Source organism: Arachis ipaensis, chromosome B09 (genome assembly GCF_000816755.2).
Source record: "Arachis ipaensis cultivar K30076 chromosome B09, Araip1.1, whole genome shotgun sequence".
NCBI lineage: Eukaryota > Viridiplantae > Streptophyta > Magnoliopsida > Fabales > Fabaceae > Arachis > Arachis ipaensis.
Genome location: NC_029793.2, coordinates 1802187 through 1822003, shown reverse-complemented (window position 1 = coordinate 1822003; position 19817 = coordinate 1802187). Strand labels below are relative to the sequence as shown.

General features: G+C 35.1%; 1 protein-coding gene across 1 annotated transcript in view; it reads right to left on the bottom strand.

Moving 5' to 3' along the window:
* LOC107618589 (disease resistance protein At4g27190) overlaps window positions 1-19817 on the bottom strand; it is a 34448-nt gene that overhangs the window by 5800 nt on the left and 8831 nt on the right. The window contains 6 exon segments of the mRNA XM_021110639.1: window positions 275-994; window positions 1077-1328; window positions 1430-2570; window positions 2639-2667; window positions 2669-4344; window positions 17206-17353. Of these exon segments, the coding sequence (XP_020966298.1) occupies window positions 275-994; window positions 1077-1328; window positions 1430-2570; window positions 2639-2667; window positions 2669-4312 (3786 nt within the window). The 5' untranslated portion in view covers window positions 4313-4344; window positions 17206-17353.

The following is a 19817-nucleotide window of genomic DNA, read 5'->3' as shown; positions in this document are numbered from 1 at the left end:
CACAAATTGTTAGATTATTGTGGATTTAAAAATATTTAAACGGTACAGTTTTTATTTGAATCAAACATTGTTTCCTTTAGTTTTTCTTTTTATATATTATAATATATACATATAATAGATAGATAGATAGATAGATAGTAGATTTTAAGCAGCGTGCTTAATAATAATTTCCCTTCAATTTATGATTGATGTCGATGACGTCATGAGAATAATGTGGTAGATATGAATTGGAGCAGACAATAAGGGAAAGGTTTTGCTAAATAAGCACTTTTACCTTTTCAGTGGATAACAATACTCTTCCTTCTTCGTTGGCACTTTCTGTTGTGAATATTTTCAGCTTTGGACATTCTTCCATTCTCAGTTGCCTCAATTTTGGACACTCTACAATATGTCTCCCTTTATAGAAACATTGGATGCTTGCTAAGTCACTTAATGACAAGGAGATTACTTCAGGAAACTTCAATGGTGGTTCATTGCTTGTTTCTGATCCTGCATCCCATGCAATGATTTCCTCCAAATTACGACACAAGCTTATGGAAAAGTTTTCTAGTTTTCCAAGATCCTTTGTTATAGAAGCTGGCAACACATTTCTCAATTGGTGACATGAAGAAATCCGTATAGTCTGCAAATTTGGGAAGTTAATAGCTCCTTCTAGATCTATATTCCACACTTCCTTCAGATATTGGAGATGATGCAAATCAATAATCTCCAATAATGCAGATGCAGATTTTGTGTCATTTTGTTGCGGAGGACTTCTACTTTCGAAAATGAATTCCACCGACTCACACCGATGAACCTTTAAAATTTCCAAATGCAAGTACCAGCACTTCGTGTGATCAGGGAAAATCTTGTCAAGCTTATTGCATTCAGAAATACCGACAGAAATGAGTCTAGGAAATGAATCCGCATTGACTTCGTCTTGACGTGGCCATATGTCCTTTAACATCTCCATTTGGCTCAGCTGGATTTCCTCCAACTTAGGAAAGATACCAACCTATTTTAATGTAAGAAGTAGAGTTATATAACATGCATAAAACATAAAAAAAACCTATGACAAACTTTACAATCCTACGCACCTTTGAATGCTCATTGTTATTTCCTTCGATGATGAATAACTTCTCCATTAGTGAACACTTACTTATGGAGATGCTTTTCAGTTCATTGAGATTGCGAGCCACAGACAATGAGCATAAATATGTCAAGTTACAACAGTCTGCCAGAGTTAATTTTATCAAGTTCTGAAACCAATCATTTGAAAGTTGATCACTCCATATCCTGTGAATCTTGATTGAGAACAACTTCAAGCTCCCAAAGTTTGGAATTTCAACCTACAGAAAAACACACAAACAAACCCCATTGTTTTATTTTGAATCGCTGGTAAAAAAAAAATAATAATTACGAATTATTTTAAGCTTAAGGAAAACCATACGTTTTCATGAAAGAGAGAAAAGGAAGTTGTGGCACTTTGCTCATTCTCATCCTCTGCCAGGACAATTCCTGGGTCATCAATTCTTGCTTGCTTTTCCATAAATTGAGATACCAAGGGCATGTTGGCTTTGTTGTAAAAGCTCACAAATGATGGTAAATTTTGTAGTGTCAAGGAACATAACTTATGAAGTACAACCTTGTTGGATTTTTCATCTTCCTCACCAATAACTGCTTGTAAAGAATCACATTCAGAGATATCAATTGTTTCTAGACTAGTAAGAAATTTAACAATGGTAAAGAAGAATATGTTTTTCAATTGAGGGCACATATTCACTTTGACTGTCTTTAGTCTAGAGAATGAAGAATTCGTAGTAGGACTGCAACATATGATCTCCTTGATGTTCTTTAGGTTAAAGAGGCCGAGAAACTCTAAATTGGAAAAAGCATCCTGAGGTAGTGACAGCAGCTCTATTGAGTTTTTCACAATAAATTCAATGTCTTTGTTATTTACGATTGAAAAATGTTTCAGAACTGGAAATCCATTTAGATTCAGCTCATAAAATACATTTTCAACTCCATGCAGCTCTCCCAATAGCAAATTCTCCACTCCTTTGAATAGCAATTTGACTCCTTTAAGGGAGTGAATATCCAGGCCAGATTCTAGCTGCAGTGCCAAAGACCTTGAAGCTTCATATTTATTGGGCATCTTGAAATCCCCGATTGAAATTGTCTTAAAGTCTCCAATCACAATCTTGTAATCATTTAACTCGTGAAAGAACAAGTCTGGTGGCAAAAATTCAGCACTAGGGATACAAACATCTATAGTATTCAATTGATGCAAATGTTTCAGCTCAGAAAGAATTGAAATTTGACACTGATTTGTCTGTCCTTCCACCTCCATTTTAGGCAAGCTGCTTCTTATATACAATTCCTCCAAACTAGTGAAGCTTGATAAAGATAGAGGATGAGTCAAGTTGCTCATTATGCAATCACTAATGTCTAGCAACTGCAACTTGCTTATGCCCTCCAACATTGTCGGCCAATCTTCAATTCTAGATCCTGAAAGGCTAAGAATTCTTAACTTTCTCAAATGATTTAAAATTGACAAGTCACCAAGAGTGCATTTCTCCAAGCAAAGCATTCTGAGGTTTGGTAAGCATTTGACTGAAGACGGCAGACTCTGCAAATGAATTCCGGACAATACTAAAACTCTGAGTTCTTCCATTCCTTCAAAAAATCTGTCGGGTATTTTCAAGGTTGAATCATCACTGTCAATATGGATAAATGTAAGCCGAGGACAATTAACAACTTCTGGGAGCCCATCCACAATATGGCACTTGTGTAGATAAATTGCAGTGCACCTCTCAAGTTGTTCCTTGTGAGGCCAGATGTCCAGTATTTTATTTCTCAGGATAAATACATTTTCGTTCTTGCACGCTATTGATAGGGCAGTATCTCGAATTATATCATGCATACTAAAATTGTCGTTGGAATGACCATCCAACAAGCCAAAATCTCTCAGCTTCTGGATTGACTCGGTTATGCTCGTGCGGGCATCCTTCAGTGTATAGACATCTTTAAGTATGCCCAAACCATAGCAGTACTTCACCAAGTCAGTAATTATTGATTGATGACCCATCTGAGCACACATTAGGAAAGTTGACTTGAGCTCCTCACTTTCGATACTATCGTAACGCATCTTCACATGATTCTCCATGAACTTCTGCACTTCATTCTTTTTGAGTCTTTCTAGTTCGCCTTCCCACTCTGACTTGTTTTTACACATTAAGGACTTTCCGACTATAATTACTGCCATGGGTAACCCTGCACAATACTTCTTAAGAGTTTCTGGCTTGAACTTGGGATTCTCAATAGACATTCCAACCACCTTCTTGAACAATTTTAGAGTTTCTGCAACGTCTAACTCCTGGACACGGAAGGTTAATTTTTCTTTAACATTCATTTTATGGCGCAACACTTCTTGGTGTCTTGAAGTAACCAAAACTTTGCATCCCTTGATGGTGCCACCAGGAGAATCTTCATTTTCCCCCTGTTTGCGACTGTTATCTTTGACATTCACGTGGCTTGCAACATCGTCATCATCAAGTGGAATCCCTATCTTATTCAAATCCAGTTCATCCCAGAGGTCATCCAGGATCACGAGGGCATTCTCCTTCTTCAACACCTTTCTCAAACGAGTTGTTCGTCCATTCTCACCTTCATTATTTTCAAAAGTCAAGCCTAAACAATGGGCTATGTCTTGCTGAACCTTCTGATAGTCCGGATCTTTTTTAACGATTGCCATCGCCACCCTTTCGAACTCAGCTTGCTGGCCAATTTGTTTGACGAGAGAAGTCTTGCCCACACCGCTAGGCCCGTGCAGACCAACCATTCTCACCGTGGGATCTTTTAATTGCTTTATGATCTCCCGGACTATATCATTTCTTGATTTGAATTGGATATAGCCGACGTGAGATAGATTGCTTTCGCTAAAGCTTGGAGCTCTTCCAATAGAAATGTTTGTAGATGTGCCATACTCTGAAATCAGTGACTGGATTTCTAGTGCCAATATCTTTGCTCCCCTGCCTAGTTGACGCCGGTACCAGAAGAAAGGGAGAAGACCCTCCCACCTTGTCTTGGAGAAGAAGGTTTTAGAATCACGAAACACTTCATTTTCTTGTATCTTTGCTTTCACCCTGTCAAGCCGGTGCTCAACAGCAGGTAAAATATCTTCTGCATTATTTTTTGCAACACGAACGAGGCGCTTCACCGTTTGCTCATTGTTTTCAAAATTCTCAACCAGCTGGTTTAGTTCCTGAACATGGGCTTCGTAATTGATAATGTAATCAATTTGTCGAAAACTCGCTTCCACAACGTTCCCCATTCTTTTCGATTCTCTAGAAATATATCTTCATCCTGTAAAACAAATTATACCAATAAGTGAAGACCAACGAATTTCTTCCCAAGATTTATAGGCACACAAAAGAACCAAAAAGATAATCATCACGATTTAACACATGGCGCGTCACTAATTTAATTCTTTACTGTTTGTGGGTGTAAAAAGAAAAAAATTTCTAGGTAATAGTAAAAAAAAATTATGTGAATAGATAAAACTATTTTCATGAAAAACAAATACGATACTATTTTTTCTTAAAATTAAATCACTATTTACGGTACGGTAAAGCTGGAGACAAAAATTAACCCATATATTTTGAAACCAATATTTTAAAAATTGAAAAAAAATATATGTTCTATGTTAAGATTATCAACATCGATCTTATATTTTATAAGGCAAAAACTTACATGCAGTTATTTTCATATAAAATTATTAGTTGGAAACTGTTAAATAATTTAACATATTTGACTAAATTATTATCTAAATACTTTTAATTATCAATTTGACATGAATAAAACAAATTGCATGCGACTCTTATCTTATAAACATGTTTAAAAATATTTTAACTTATTCTCTAGTTTTTTTTAATTATAATTGAATACTATTATCATGGGATAAGTGCTTTTTTCGTCTCCAACGTCTGGGTCAAAATTAATTTTGTCCCCGACCTTTTTTTTTATTAAAATCATCATTAATGTTACAAAACGTTATAAAATCATCATTTTGTCTATAAATAATATTTTTTGGACAATTTTGCCCTTTTACAAAAATAAAAAAATATTAAAACTAATAAAAAAACAAAAGAAACCCTCTCCATCCCTAGCGTATCTCTCACTCTCTTTCGGTCTTTCTCTTCTCTCCCTTTCCGCCACTCCACCACCACTGCCCCCACCTCCTTCTCCATCTTCTTCTCCCTCTCCATCACCACCTCTCTCTCTCATCACCACCATATCACCCACTACCCTTAACTCTAACACCAATCCTGCTAACTCTTCATCCATTAACATCAATATCTAAATGGTTGAACAATATCACCCAATCGGTTGAACAAAATCAACACCCCCACACCAACATCAATTGAATGCTCAACGCAATACCCAAACAGAGAAACAAAAATCCCATAATTTAAAACAGAATTGTAAGGGGGTTTGTTCCTGCTTTCACGTTAAGTCAAACACCTGCAAAACAACCCCGATATCTCTTTCCTGTTCCCTCTCCATCCCGTTTCTCCTACTCTCTTCGAATTTCCCCTTCTCCAAACCCCAATTCTTCTTCTCAACTTAAACAAAAAACCTTTCCCCTTCAGCCAATTCAGCAACAACAACCACAAAATAAATTTCAAGGGTTAAGTACTTTAGATTTAGCAACAACAAATTCAGCATTTTCAGCCAATTCAACAACAACAACCATAAAATAAATCAACAGAAACTTTAGATTTAACAATTCAACAATCATCATCAGTTGCAACTTCAGATCAAAATCAACAATAATAGAAATTTTTTATGTTCTTCAAAAATAAAAAAAATAACAAAAGGAAGCACGAAAAGAGGAAGGAAGTGACAAAAATAAAAAAATTCCTCCTACTGCTGCTGGCGCTGTCGCAGCTGTGGGTAATGGAGCTCGATGCTGACAAGAAGAGCTTTCTCTGCAGACCCGAACTTGATCCAGCCAACGGCCCGTGTGATTTTGCGCGTGGTTGAAGAGGATGCAGTTGCATGTGAAGATCCCGTAGACCTCGCGGTGGCAAAGATGTGGGAGCGCACAGCCTCTAGAAGGCAGAGGGTCAGGGCTCAAAGTTTCAATCTTGGTGACCTAGCTGTTGTTGCTAATTCTGTAGTGGCTGGCTGTGGTTGCTCTCTTTGGGAGAGAATCCAGTCGCTGTTAACCCACTCATGATGAACCCTAATCTTATTAGAAGGATAAGCGATCTCTTCATTGGTTGTACGGAAATAAACATAGTAATGGTGAGGCCCAAGCCTGCCAGTGATCTCGCCGGACCACCAACCGTCGTTGTCGAAGGCATCAACTGCCTGGTAGAGAGAGAACTCGCCGCGGGAATTGATGTAGAAAAGGACAATTTTATAGCGTTTTGTAACGTTAGGTATGATTTTAATAACAAAAAAAATTCAAGACGAAATTGATTTTGACTCTAAACTTTGGGGACGAAAAAAGTACTTATCCCTATTATTATTTATAATACGAATTTATAGTAAAATTATTTTAAAAGTTCTAATATTTGTATGAATAAAAACTCTCAATTGTGCAATATACATACTATCAAATAATCAAATATTTTTATGATTATGAAATGATGTCCAATTTGACAAGAAGTCAACAAACAGTTTTCAAACAATTTTGTTTTAATTTTCAACCATTTTCGTCGAAGTTTTCAACATTTTTTTAATCAAAAAATAAAAAGTAAAAATTGAATCGTAATGAACCGATCAATTTATTGATTCATTAATTTATTAATTTAATCAATAAATTATTAATTTTTTGTTTTAAGTAGTTTTTTTCTTATACCGAACCAATATAAAATCCAATTTATCAATTTTCCGGTCAAACTCCGGTTTTAAGTATTAACAACTATAAACAACTATAGAAGTATAGATGAAACAAAGAAAAAAGATAACACAATCGTATGTTGGTGTCTAATGTCTACACATACATAGAGCACTCAAGACTAAAGAACAAAAATTTTAGACCAAATAATATTTTAATATTTTGTCATGCAGACCTTTAGATTTATAAAGATTAAAAAATGAATTTTCAGAATTGATATAATATATATAGGAGTATTTTAATTATATTCTATAATAAGGGTATTATGGTTATTTTCTATAAAAAAAATAATATTAATTTAGACCAGTTCAAGATTTGATTCACCATTTTTTCACTCAAATCAATTTGTCTAGCCTAATTTTAACAAAAATAACACGATTTACTCGATTACATGTGTTAAATTTTAATTATTAAAAAACAGCTTTAAAAAAAAAATACGTTTTAGACATCTTTATCTGAGTGACTCCCTTAAAAAATATATTCAAATTCCAGAACACTTAGATTCTTCCATCCATTTGAACTTGCGAAACCTAACTGAAATATCTAAGCTAAAAAATTTAGATATAAAAGTGATATGAGTGATATATTTTAACCTGGTAATTTTTGGTATTTTTTAAAATTGTGGAAGGTACATAAATCGGATCGTCCGATTTGTGTTTAAAAAATTAAAAAAATTTGGGGTATACAAATCGGACCGTCCGATTTTTATACCTCAAATTTTTTAATTTTTTTTAACACAAATCAGACAGTTCGATTTCTGTACCTATATAATTGGACGGTTTGATTTTTATACTTCTAACAAATCGGACGGTTCAATTTCTACTTTTCTAACTAAACGGTTCCACATTTGAGAATAATACTCTAACAATTCAAATTTCAAAAAAACACCGTTACCGTTCCAATATCAAAAATAAAAACAAAAAAGTAGAAATATCTAACATGGATATCATTTTGCATACATGATATTCCGGGTGGATATGTCCAAAAAAGTTTAAAGGCAAAAAAATCCCCCAAAAAATAAAAGGACATACAAGTCCTTTGACCCTCCTTCTTCACCTTTTTTGAAACACAAGACCTCCTTCTTCTTCAAAACTTTTTTTTTCTTGATCTTCTTCAAAAACTACCATTGCAACCAACTATAACCACTGCATCTAGCCGCATGTCAAACTCGTCAATCATCTCTCCGCTTTGATTACATCGATAGGGTACCCGCAGGCTAAAAACGGGTAGGGTTAGGGTTGGGATATTCTCAACTCGCGGATAGAATTAGGGTTGGCTCCAAATTCTACCATACTCTATCGATTGTCACTCCTATGTAGAATATGGTAACGGCCATGTCTGCAAAACGACATTTATGTCATTATTAAAAAAGTATTATTTGTGTACATTTTTTTATTTTTTTTATGATTATATAAAATTAATTATTTTAATATCTTTATTAGATATATTTTAATAAAAATTGAAAATAATAACCATAAATCCAATGACTTTAAATATATTGTCATGAATTCAATGAATGTATTATATTTACACGATAAAAAAATGCTGAATATCGTTAGATTTAGTGTTGCACGTTAGCGTCGGCTTTATCCACGGATTTAGCGACGGTTTTACTGTCGGATTCGTCATGCCAAATAATTATAGGCGGATAGCCTCTTTCGACAGTAAAGTCGCTAGTAACCTTTGATGGAAAAACAAGTCAAATAGGCGCCAAATTTAGCATCGGAATTACGTCAGAAAAATCCGATGGTAGACACTTTTAATAGAACGCTGGATTTTGGTGATCCACACAACGCTACCGTCGAAGATATCCGTCGATAAATCTAACAGTAATTGTGCCCTAAATTCGAACCACGAATCCTTTCCCCCCTTCATTTCGAATTTGCTTTCTCTCTCTAACATCTCACCTTTGTAACAGCCCAGACCACCCGCTACCACGATATTGTTCGCTTTGGCACACAAGGCCTCACGATTTTGCCTTTGACGATAGGGATGATAGCCGAAACCCCCACACTCACTCGTCAAAACGCGTCATGCTAGGGAGAGGTATCCACACCCTTATAAGGCATGTTTCGTTCCCCTCTCCAACCGATGTGGGACCTTACAATCCACCCCTCTAAGGGAGCCCAGTGCCCTCGCTGGCACATTGATCTGGGTTCCGGATCTGATACCATCTGTAACAATCCAGACCACCCGCTAGCACAATATTATCCACTTTGGCACACAAGGCCTCACGGTTTTGCCTTTGACAATAGGGATGATAGCCGAAGCCCCCCACACTCACTCGTCAAAACGCGTCATGCTAGAGAGAGGTATCCACACCCTTATAAGGCATGCTTCATTTCCCTCCCCAACCGATGTGGGACCTTACAACCTTCCTCTCTCTCTCTCTCTCTCTCTCTCTCTCTCTCTCTCTCTCTCTCTCTCTCTCTCTCTCTCTCTCTCTCTCTCTCTCTCTCTCTCTCTCTCTCTCTCTCTCTCTCTCTCTCTCTCTCTCTCTCTCTCTCTCTCTCTCTCTCTCTCTCTCTCTCTCTCTCTCTCTCTCTCTCTCTCTCTCTCTCTCTCTCTCTCTCTCTCTCTCTCTCTCTCTCTCTCTCTCTCTCTCTCTCTCTCTCTCTCTCTCTCTCTCTCTCTCTCTCTCTCTCTCTCTCTCTCTCTCTCTCTCTCTCTCTCTCTCTCTCTCTCTCTCTCTCTCTCTCTCTCTCTCTCTCTCTCTCTCTCTCTCTCTCTCTCACACACAAACCTTCTCATCTCTCTTCTCCGTCAACCTTCTCCACCACTGTAGTTGCAAACGCCCCTGCCACTACTGTTGCAAATGCTCCTGCCGTCATTGTTGCAAACCTCTCTACGGCTTCCGCTTCTGCCGCCACTGCACCTCCATCCCGTTTCTCCGTTCCTCTTGTTTTGCATTTAAGATTTTTTGTTTGAACTTTGCTTCTTTCAAATTCTATTACTTCAAGTTAATTAATTAGTTAGTAGAGTTTAGTTAGTTTATTTTTCTATTTTAGTGGATTTAGGTAGTTATGATAGGTTAGAATATGTTAGATTATGCTCTAAGATTGCAAGAAAGTGTTCAATTATTGAGTTGTTTGCTGATTTCTGCTGCTAAAATTATTTGAAAAATACTTGATTGTATTGATGAGTCGCTGTTTTACTGCTGATTTTGATGAATTTTGGTACTAGAATTATTTGGATAATTTTGATTGCGTTCATTCATTGCGTTAAGGTCGTTTTTGCTGAAAATTTGTTGTTGGACTTGTCTATATTATACTTTGTTATTACTTGTTGTGACTGGCCATAACTTGACTAATCCTTATTTTGAATTGTTGATTGTCAATTGCGAATTGAGTGCATCAATTTTGCATCTTTAATGTTTGTGATATTGCCTTAAGAATGTTCTTGGATCTTTTGAATTTCATATTTGGCTACCATGTGATTTGAATTCATTATCTATATCTCGGCAATTACTTATAAATGATGCATTTGGTTACTGGGTGATGCTTGTTTTTATGGTTTATTACCTTAATTTTTAAGTTTATGTATTAAATTTTTGCAATAGTAAAATTGGATTGTACACTCACCTAGTGACATCTTTTTGAATTTTTTGAGTCTTTTGAACCATACTTGCTATGTGATGGAATTCAACTTCTATATCTTTTTTACTAAGTAACATAGCATCCATGTTTCTCCACTTTTTGTTCACTAGGCGATGTGAGAAAATTTTAAAAGTGTTGTTGATTGATATGTTAATTCGAAATTCATTTAGTTCATTAAGTCCCTCTTCACATTCTTTATGTGATACCTATCCTTGTGAATTCAAATTACATTTTTAAAAGGAGTATCTTCATATCTGCAATTATTAATTAAGTTTTGAAACTTCTGGCCTTGTATGTTACCTTAATAATGATTGAAAAAATTAATAAGTTGAGAAGGGTTGATAGATATTTGGTTGCAATGGAACTCTTGTAGGGTGGAGAAATCCAAATTTTAGGGGAGACAGTCAAAATTTTTATAAGATTTTAAGTGAAATTGAAAAATTAGAATTATATTTTTTTTTTGAAAAGTTAGAATTATGTTAACGAGTTTTAGTGAATTTGAATCAATTGTTTAATTGCTACACTTTAAAATTTTACTTTTGCAACAAAATTGTTGTTGTCTTTTGTATCTATATTAATAATGTTAGAGTGGATAAATTTAATTATGTGTTGGCTGATGTTGTGGATTGAGATTGGTTAGATTTGTGTTAATAATAATATATGTTGATTAGTGTTAATAATAAATTTTCTTTGCAGACGTGACGAGAGGTAGCAGAGGTAGACTGAGTGGGTCTCAGAGTTTTGGGAGAGGGCAGGTTTCCACCAAATTTCCTGCGACTGTTCAATCATCGTCTTCTATCCCGATTACCACGTCGACCCCTGTGATGTCACAGGTGGGTCCAGTGGACCAGCAATTCATCATCGTCCCAAACCTAAACTACGTGCCTCCTTCTGCTACGTACCGTGCAGATCCAACAACGACAAAGCCTGTGGTGGGTGATTCCTCCAGTGTCCCCAGCAAGATGTCCCTCCACCACCGTCGATCATCCAGCTTAGGATTTGACTCGATGGCATACATGTGTGAATACATACGATTTTTTAATCTTACGTTTGTTAATCTTAAGTTAATGCATTTCTATGTGTTGGTTAATGATAGTTTTTCTCTGTTAGGTTTGCACCAAACCCCAATGCTTGCACACAGAAATTCTCCGACGTCATTAAGTCGATGTACGACCACCCGTGGCCGACCTACACACAGATCCCGACTGAGACCAGAGATCGATGGTTTCAGAAATGGGTGGTAAGAATCCAATAATGTTGAATTAATTAACTATATTTGAACTGTATTTTATTCTAACTAACTAATGTTGGTAAATCACTTTGTGCAGTTGAGATTCATATGGGATGCGAAATATAATCTGATGATTAAGAAGATCTACGACCATAGGGTAGCTAAACGCTTTCAGCAAATGATGACCGACGTTCGTAAGGGGTATGACCACCTAACGTTGTAGATCCGTCCAGCCATCAAGAAGGACCTGGAGGCCTATTTTACTCATGATGAGGGATTTTAGCGTCACTGTCTAAAAAATGTCGCTAACAGGGCTTCTCCCAGGTCATCAAAGTATACGGATGGGTCAGCGACCTTCATGAAGTCGAAGAGCAGACTGGTAAGAATTTTGTCATTGTTTAATATTTTAGTAGTTATTTGAAGTCATTGTTTCATTTATTCATTTATTATATTGGTTGATATATTAATTTGTAGTCTAAGTCATTGGACCGTGAGACGAAATTGGCGGAGACCTTCAAATATACCTATACTTTGAAGGCCAATAAAGAGAGGTTTGCTGACGAGCAGTCAACGGCCCATTATGTGAGTTTGAATTAACCCTAAGTTTCAAATTTATATATTTCGTTTAAAGGAAATTATTTAACTGTTATCCAAATCACGACGTGTGTGACATAGGAGGATTACACTCAAAGGTTGAAAGTCGCGACCCAGCAATCCCAACCGTCTAGTGGAAACGACGAAGTCGGACTCCAAAACCTCAGTGGTAGATCTTGATAGGATTTAGCGTGTAAGACCTCGGATTTATTTATTGTTTTATTTTTAGAATATTACTTACAAAAAATAATGAAATCAAAGTTATAAGATTGTGAGTTTAAAATTTATTAGGATTTAATAATTAGATATTTTTGCTTAACAAAAACTAATAATTTGGGTATTTTTTTAATTAAAATTTTAAGTCTTAGTAATTAAAAAATAATAAAAAATTATTAATTTAATTTAAATAATTGAGATTTGAAATTTTATATTTTAATTTTATAAAATATTTGGTTTCAAATTACTATTCTACCCTGTAATTTTATTAAAATTCTCAATTTTACCATTATCCCATTTATCCAAAATAAACTCTAACCCTAATTTTGTTAACACACGCTCCGTTGCCCTTACACAACTTAGTTGCCGCCACCCTCTTCACCAACGACACACATACACACATAGAGGGAATGAAAGAAGAGAGGAGAGGGGGAGAAGGCGCCGAACCACCAAGTGAGAATTGATAATATTGATAAAGTCTAAAACCACGTATGTCACAAGGTATGGATCGTATGAGTAGTTAGTGATGTCTTTTGTCTTAGCTAATGCTCCTCCAACCTTCTGTATCTTGATGAACGAGATCTTACGATTTTACCTTAATCAGTTTGTAGTGGTCTACGTGGATGACATTATTATCTATAGCAATATCTTGAAGGAACATGTACAACACTTACGAATTGTATTCAATATCTTACAAGAGAATAACATATATGTGAAAAAAATAAAAAAAATGTTACTTTTTAAGGGATGAGATCCACTTTTTGTGATACATCGTGTAACATCCTGGTTTCTGCGTTAGAGTCGCGTATGCGAGTTTTACGTTTTATTCGCATAACGTCTATGATAAATTTTTCTTTTTGTGATTTTTAAACAAAATGAATAATAATATAATATTAATATTATTTTATTATTTAATTTGATTTGACGAAAGACGGTCACTTGATATTGGACTCGGAAGATTAAAAAATTTCGGCTTTACTAATGTCATTTACATTAATAATTTATCCAATCTTTATTCTAACTAAATGCCACCACTTGAGATAATTATTTGAGTTTTTACCATGTCCAATTACTTTAATTACCTTCCAAGATAGTAAAAATTTAACCTTGCTGACTCAGCAGCTCAAAAACGAGACAAGCAACGCTTAATGTGCCTGTGTCACGACGCATGCCTTCCCCATTTAATTAAGTGACATTAGTCACTAATTACACCATATAAAAGGCACAAATTTTCTCTCCCTCCCTCAGGAACAGCCGTGACATGCATGGAGAATATTGTTGATTTTCCAACTTTTCGAGCTCGATTTCTTGAGATCCGTGACTCCCACAAAAATTCGGATCCGATAGAAGTGACTATATCTTCCTCCTCTACATGGTGACGTGTGTTTTGTTCGGCAGAATTGCAAAGTGGAGCTGCCCCTACCAGGAACCAGTTCGGCCGAAACAAAGGAGGGAAGAAACCACCAAGTTTTTGACATTTTCGCTTTGTTTGACCGATCAGAAACCTCCTCAGATATCTTATATGTGTTCTGCACTTTAAAGAGGTAGGCTTTGACTCTTTAATCGGTTAAAATTATAAAATAATTGATATATGTGGTTAAATTGTTGTCCGTTGATGTTTGTTGCTCAAATATGTAATTGTTGACTATTGAAATTTTAGTTGAATTGCTGATGGATTTGTTGTTGTGTTCTGGCCATGTTGAGAAATAAGGCACTGAGATGTTGTTGTTGAATAATTGGCTAAAATCTGAGTTATATGATAGTATGTAACTGAGTTCTGACGGTCGGATTTTGATTTGAAATTAATTATAACTAAATGAGTATCTTGAACAGAGTTTTTGAGTAAAAAGGAGCAGAGTCTTAGTTTTTGAGAAAGATTTAATGAACAAAATTATTTATTTATAAATATATGAATTTTTATTAAAATTAATTGAGTTTGATTTTTGAAAAAAAATAATGGGTTGCAATAAAGAGTTTAAAGCGGAAGACGATTTTGGAAGAAATAAGATTTTAATTGAACGAAAAACATTTTATTTTGAAAATGAAAGAACCGAGCCTTATTTACTTATTTTTAATGAAGTTTTGGGTGTTTGAAAGATTATAAAATATTTTGAATAATTTATAAAGTAACGAATGAAGACTGGGTCAATTTTATAAAAGTTCAGAGTTATTTAGAGTAATTTTAAAATATGTCAATTTAATTAAAGTAACTTGCATAATATGTCATTTTTTGAAGTTTAAGCATATTTATGTATTTTATTTCCGTGGCCATATTTAGGCATATTTTTAATTGTGGGAGCGGTATGGGGGCTATAGCCCAAGAGCGTGCGGGTGCCATAACTTAAGAGTATACCGGACACTATACCCCGAAGCGATGGCAACGAGAGATAACGTGCGTAAGGATGTAATGTCGGGCGTGGGTCAAAAACCGACGGATGAGCTCATTACCTGCACTAGGGCTAGACATGCATCATACTTATTTGCGCATATCTCTTGTGTGTGTTTTGAATTCGTTCTTATGGTTGTATGTTATGTGTTGTTTGCTCTTGATTATTGTTTGCCCCTATGTTTCTTTGTTGTGGTCTGATTGATCTGGGACACGTAGCCGATTTATAAAAAACAACTTAACTTGTTTCACCCTGACCCTATTAACAACTCTCCAATTCTTACCCCATATTTTCCTCTTCCCTTTATATGGAGACAGGTGTCATTTTCTATGAGCTCGAGCAACCTTATGTGTACGAAGATCCTGCCCTTCATAGCTTCTATGTGGTGGCCGCGGAGTCTCAAGTTTGTATGTACGTAGTTAGAGATCATCCCTTCCAACACTCGTTAGCTTCACCCCTCTTTGATCCTGATGCACCGTATGCCTTTTCGCTATCGTGGTTATATTCCGATTCTGTCCACCATCCTTTTGATTTCATGTATGGAGGTCATGTTCTAGCACAGTAGGATGGTCAGGTGGTGCCTGAGCCTGACCCTGTCATCGATGACCCCATCCCTGAGTTTCTTCTAGTAGGTTCGGATATGTCGAAGGAGTCTTTGTCTACTCAATCCTCTGACCCTTTTACCATAGAGCCTATCGGGATTTCAGTCACTGTGGCTGGTCAGCCTTCAACTCTTGAGTAGATTTCTCCTAGTGGTACAACTTTAGTAGGAGGTAGCAGTGATGGTAGCCCCCAGTGTACACCCGAAGTCATCGTTATTTCTGACAACGAGGACACCGAGGAAATAGAGATTGTGATCTGACTTCTAAAGACGATAAGGATCCTGAGATAGATATAGAGATCGTGGACTTGACTTCCGACAGCGATTAGGCAGCGACATCAACACTTTCTTTTGGACAGCTCTCTGGTTTAGCGTTTCTTTTGTCTTAGACTCTTACTTTTGTTTTTCGAGAGATTAGATTATAAGACTAGACTAATCTAGACGTCAGATTAGAGGCTTCTTAGCTGGAAAACTCGCAAAAATCTATAGTATTTTAAGAATACCTAGAGTGTTATAATAAACAAAATGCAACAAGGACTTTTGTGCAATAGGTAGGAGAGAATATCACGATAAATTTTAGAAATCAAATATGTTTAATTTAATCTTAAAAGTTAATTTGATTATAATATCTACTAATTTCTTTTTCTAATATATACTTGAAAAATTTAGTAAGTCATGTCGAAAAATAAATGGAAGAGTGTTATGTCTAGTGGAGAAAAATGTTGGAGATTGATCTGTGTATTAATTTTTTTAGAGACCAAAATGTCCACTTTTAAAATTTTTGAGAACTAATTTAGGTAATACTCTGTCAGAAAATAAACTAAAAATTTATTTGTTTTTTGAAATAATTTTTTTGAGATATTTTTGTGGCTTCGGTAAAATAAGTTACCATTTAAATTTTATTGTTGGTCATTGGTAATTATTGTTGTTGAAAGTTATAAACGTCTCGTCTAAAAATTTAGTTTATCAAATCACTGCTTAATAAAATAAATTAACTGTTGCAATTATAATTAATTAATTAATTATACAGCTTCAGATTTTAAAGATTCAAAAAATAAAATATAAAAAATCGTATGAACTAAAACAAAATAGGTGTCTTTTACAGGTATGATCTAAAAGTTCTCCATGTATTTTGCGTATAGACTTTGACTAAGCGAGATTATACATATGTCAATTTCAACAGACGCCATATTTTTCCCTTATTCCTTATATTATAGATGTTATTTTTTTTTTCATAAAAGCTTATACATAAATTTTAATATAACTTTTTATGTACATTATTTTTCTACACTTTTTGATATACGTAGTATAAAAGAAAAAAAAATTACTTTTGTTAATTATTTTTAATACTCAAAGTAAAAAAATACAAAATAAAATCTACACAAAATAGTGCAAAATATTTACACAGCAGAAACATGAAAAAAACAGAATAAACAAGTGCTATTTTGAAAAGTGAAAAATCCCAAAAGGAGAAAATCTTGAAAAATGACCTTTAAATATTGTTTATCTAAAATAAAAATCTGAATACTCTTCTCTCTAAATATTATTTAAGTATACCTTTTGTAATAAGTTAAAAATTATCTTTCTTATTAATAAATTCTTATTAATTGTCCTTAGAGGTAATTAATTTAATTTCCCTTTTGTAGACATTTAATCCACCAAAAAACAACACAGATAGCACTTTAGGGTCATACCTTGAGACCAAAACAAATTGCTAACAGTAATGAGGCAATTCTTATTGTTCAGCAGCTAACTCCATTGGTCAAGGTAGCGTGGGGACGCAACGCTGAAGCTGGGCATACCTGGGAGCTAGAAGACAAGATGCGAGTGAACTATCCTCACCTGTTTGCATGTAAAAAAAATTTTGAAGGCAAAATTTTTTTTAAGGAGGGTAAAATGTAACATATTACATTTTGGTTTCCGCGTTAGAGTCGCGTATGTGAGTTTTACGTTTTATTCGCATAACGTTTATGATAAGTTTTTTTTCTGCGGTCTTTAAATAAAATGAATAATAATATAATATTAATATTATGTTATTATTCATTTATTTGACGAAGGACGGTCACTTGATATTGGACCCAAAGGATTAAAAAAGTTCGACTTTACTAATGTCATTTACATTAGTAATTTACCCAATCTTTATTCTAATTAAATACCACCACTTGAGATATTATTTGAATTGTTATCATGTCCAATTACTTTAATTACCTTCCAAGATATTTAAAAATTTAACCTTGCTGACTCAGCAGCTTAAAAATGCAACACGCAGCGCTTAATGCATCTCGTGTCGCAATGCATGCCTTCCCTATTTAATTAAGTGACATTAGTCACTAATTACACCATATAAAAGGCACAAATTCTCTCTCCCTCCCTTGAGAATAACCGTGACATGCATGGAGGATTTTTGTTGATTTTCCAACTTTTCAAACTCGATTTCTTGAGATCTGTGACCCCCATAAAAATTTTGATCCAATAGAAGTGATCGTATCTTCCTCCTATACATGGTGATATGTGTTCTATTCTGTAGAATCGCGAAGTGGAGCTGCCCCTGCCAGGAACCAGTTCGGTTGAATCAAAGGAGGGCAGGAACCACCGAATTTTTGATATTTTCGCTCCGTTTGACCGATCAGAAACCTCCTCCGGTATCTTGTGTGTGTTTTGTGCTTTAAAGAGGTAGGGTTTGACTCTTAATCAGTTAAAATTATGAAATAATTGATATATGTGGTTGGATTATTCTCTATTGATGTCTGTTGCTCAAATCTGTGATTGTTGACTGTTAAAATTTTAGCTGAATTGCTACTGAATTTGTTGTTGTGTTTCGGCCATGTTGAGAAATAAGACACTGAGATGTTATTGTTAAATAATTGGCTAAAATCTGAATTATGTGATAGTATGTAATAGAGTTCTGGCGGTCGAATTTTGATTTGGAATTAATTATAACTAAATGAGTATTTTGAATGGAGTTTTCGAATAAAAAGGTGTAGAGTCTTAGTTTTGAAAAAGATTTAGTGAACAAATTTATTTATTTATAAATATATAAATTTTATTGAAATTAATTGAGTTTGAATTTTGAAGAAAAAAAATAATGGGTTACAATAAAAAATTTAAAAATTAATTTAGTTTGGCTTTTGAAGAAAAATAATTGGTTTGCAATAAAAGGTTTAAAGTGGAAGATGGCTTTGGAAAAAATATGATTTTAATTGAACGAAAAATATTTTATTTTGAAAATGAAAGAACCGTGTCCTATTCACTTATTTTTAATGAAGTTTTGGGTGCTTGAAAGTTTATTAAATATTTTGAATAATTTATAAAGTAACCAGTGAAGACTGAGTTGATTTTATAAAAGTTTAGAGTTATTTAGAGTAATTTTAAAATACGTCAATTTAATTAAAGTAACTTGCAAAATATGTTATTTTTCTAAGTTTAAGCATATTTTTAATCGTGGGAACGGTATGGGGGCTATAGCCCAAGAGCATGCGGGCGCCATAACGCAAGAGTGTACCAGACACTATACCACGAAGCGATGGCAACGAAAGAAAACGTCTGTAAAGATGTAATGTCGGGCGCAGGTCAAAAACCTACGGATGAGTTTATTATCTGCACGGCTGCACTAGGGCTAAACATGCATCATACTTGTTTATCTCTTGTGTGTGTTTTGAATTCGTTCTTATGGTTGTATGTTATGTGTTGTTTGCTCTTGATTGTTGTTTGCCCATATGTTCCTTTGTTATGGTCTGATTGATCTGGGACACGTGCCCGATTTATAAAAAATAACTTAACTTGTTTTACCCCGACCCTTCTAACAACTCCCCAGTTCTTACCCAATATCTTCCTCTTCCCTTCAGATGGAGACGGGTGTCATTTTCTATGAGCTCGAGCAGCCTTATGTGTACAAAAGATCCTGCCCTTTATAGCTTCTATGTGGTGGCCGCAGAGTCTCGAGTTCGTATGTATGTAGTTAGAGATCATCCCTTCCAGCACTCGTTAGCTTCACCTCTCTTTGATCCTGATGCACCGTATGCCTTTCCGCTATCGTGGTTATATCCCGATTCTGTTCACCATCCTTTTGATTTCATGCATGGAGGTCTTGTTCTAGCACAGCAGGATGGTCAGGCAGTGCCTGAGCCTGAGCCTGAGCCTGACTCTATCATCGATGATCCCATCCCTGAGTTTCCTCCAGTAGGTTCGGATATGTCGATGGAGTCTCTGTCTACTCAATCCTCTGACTCTTTTACTATAGAGCCTATCGAAATTTCAGTCGCTGCGGCTGGTCAACCTTGAAATGTTGAGTAGATATCTCCTAGTG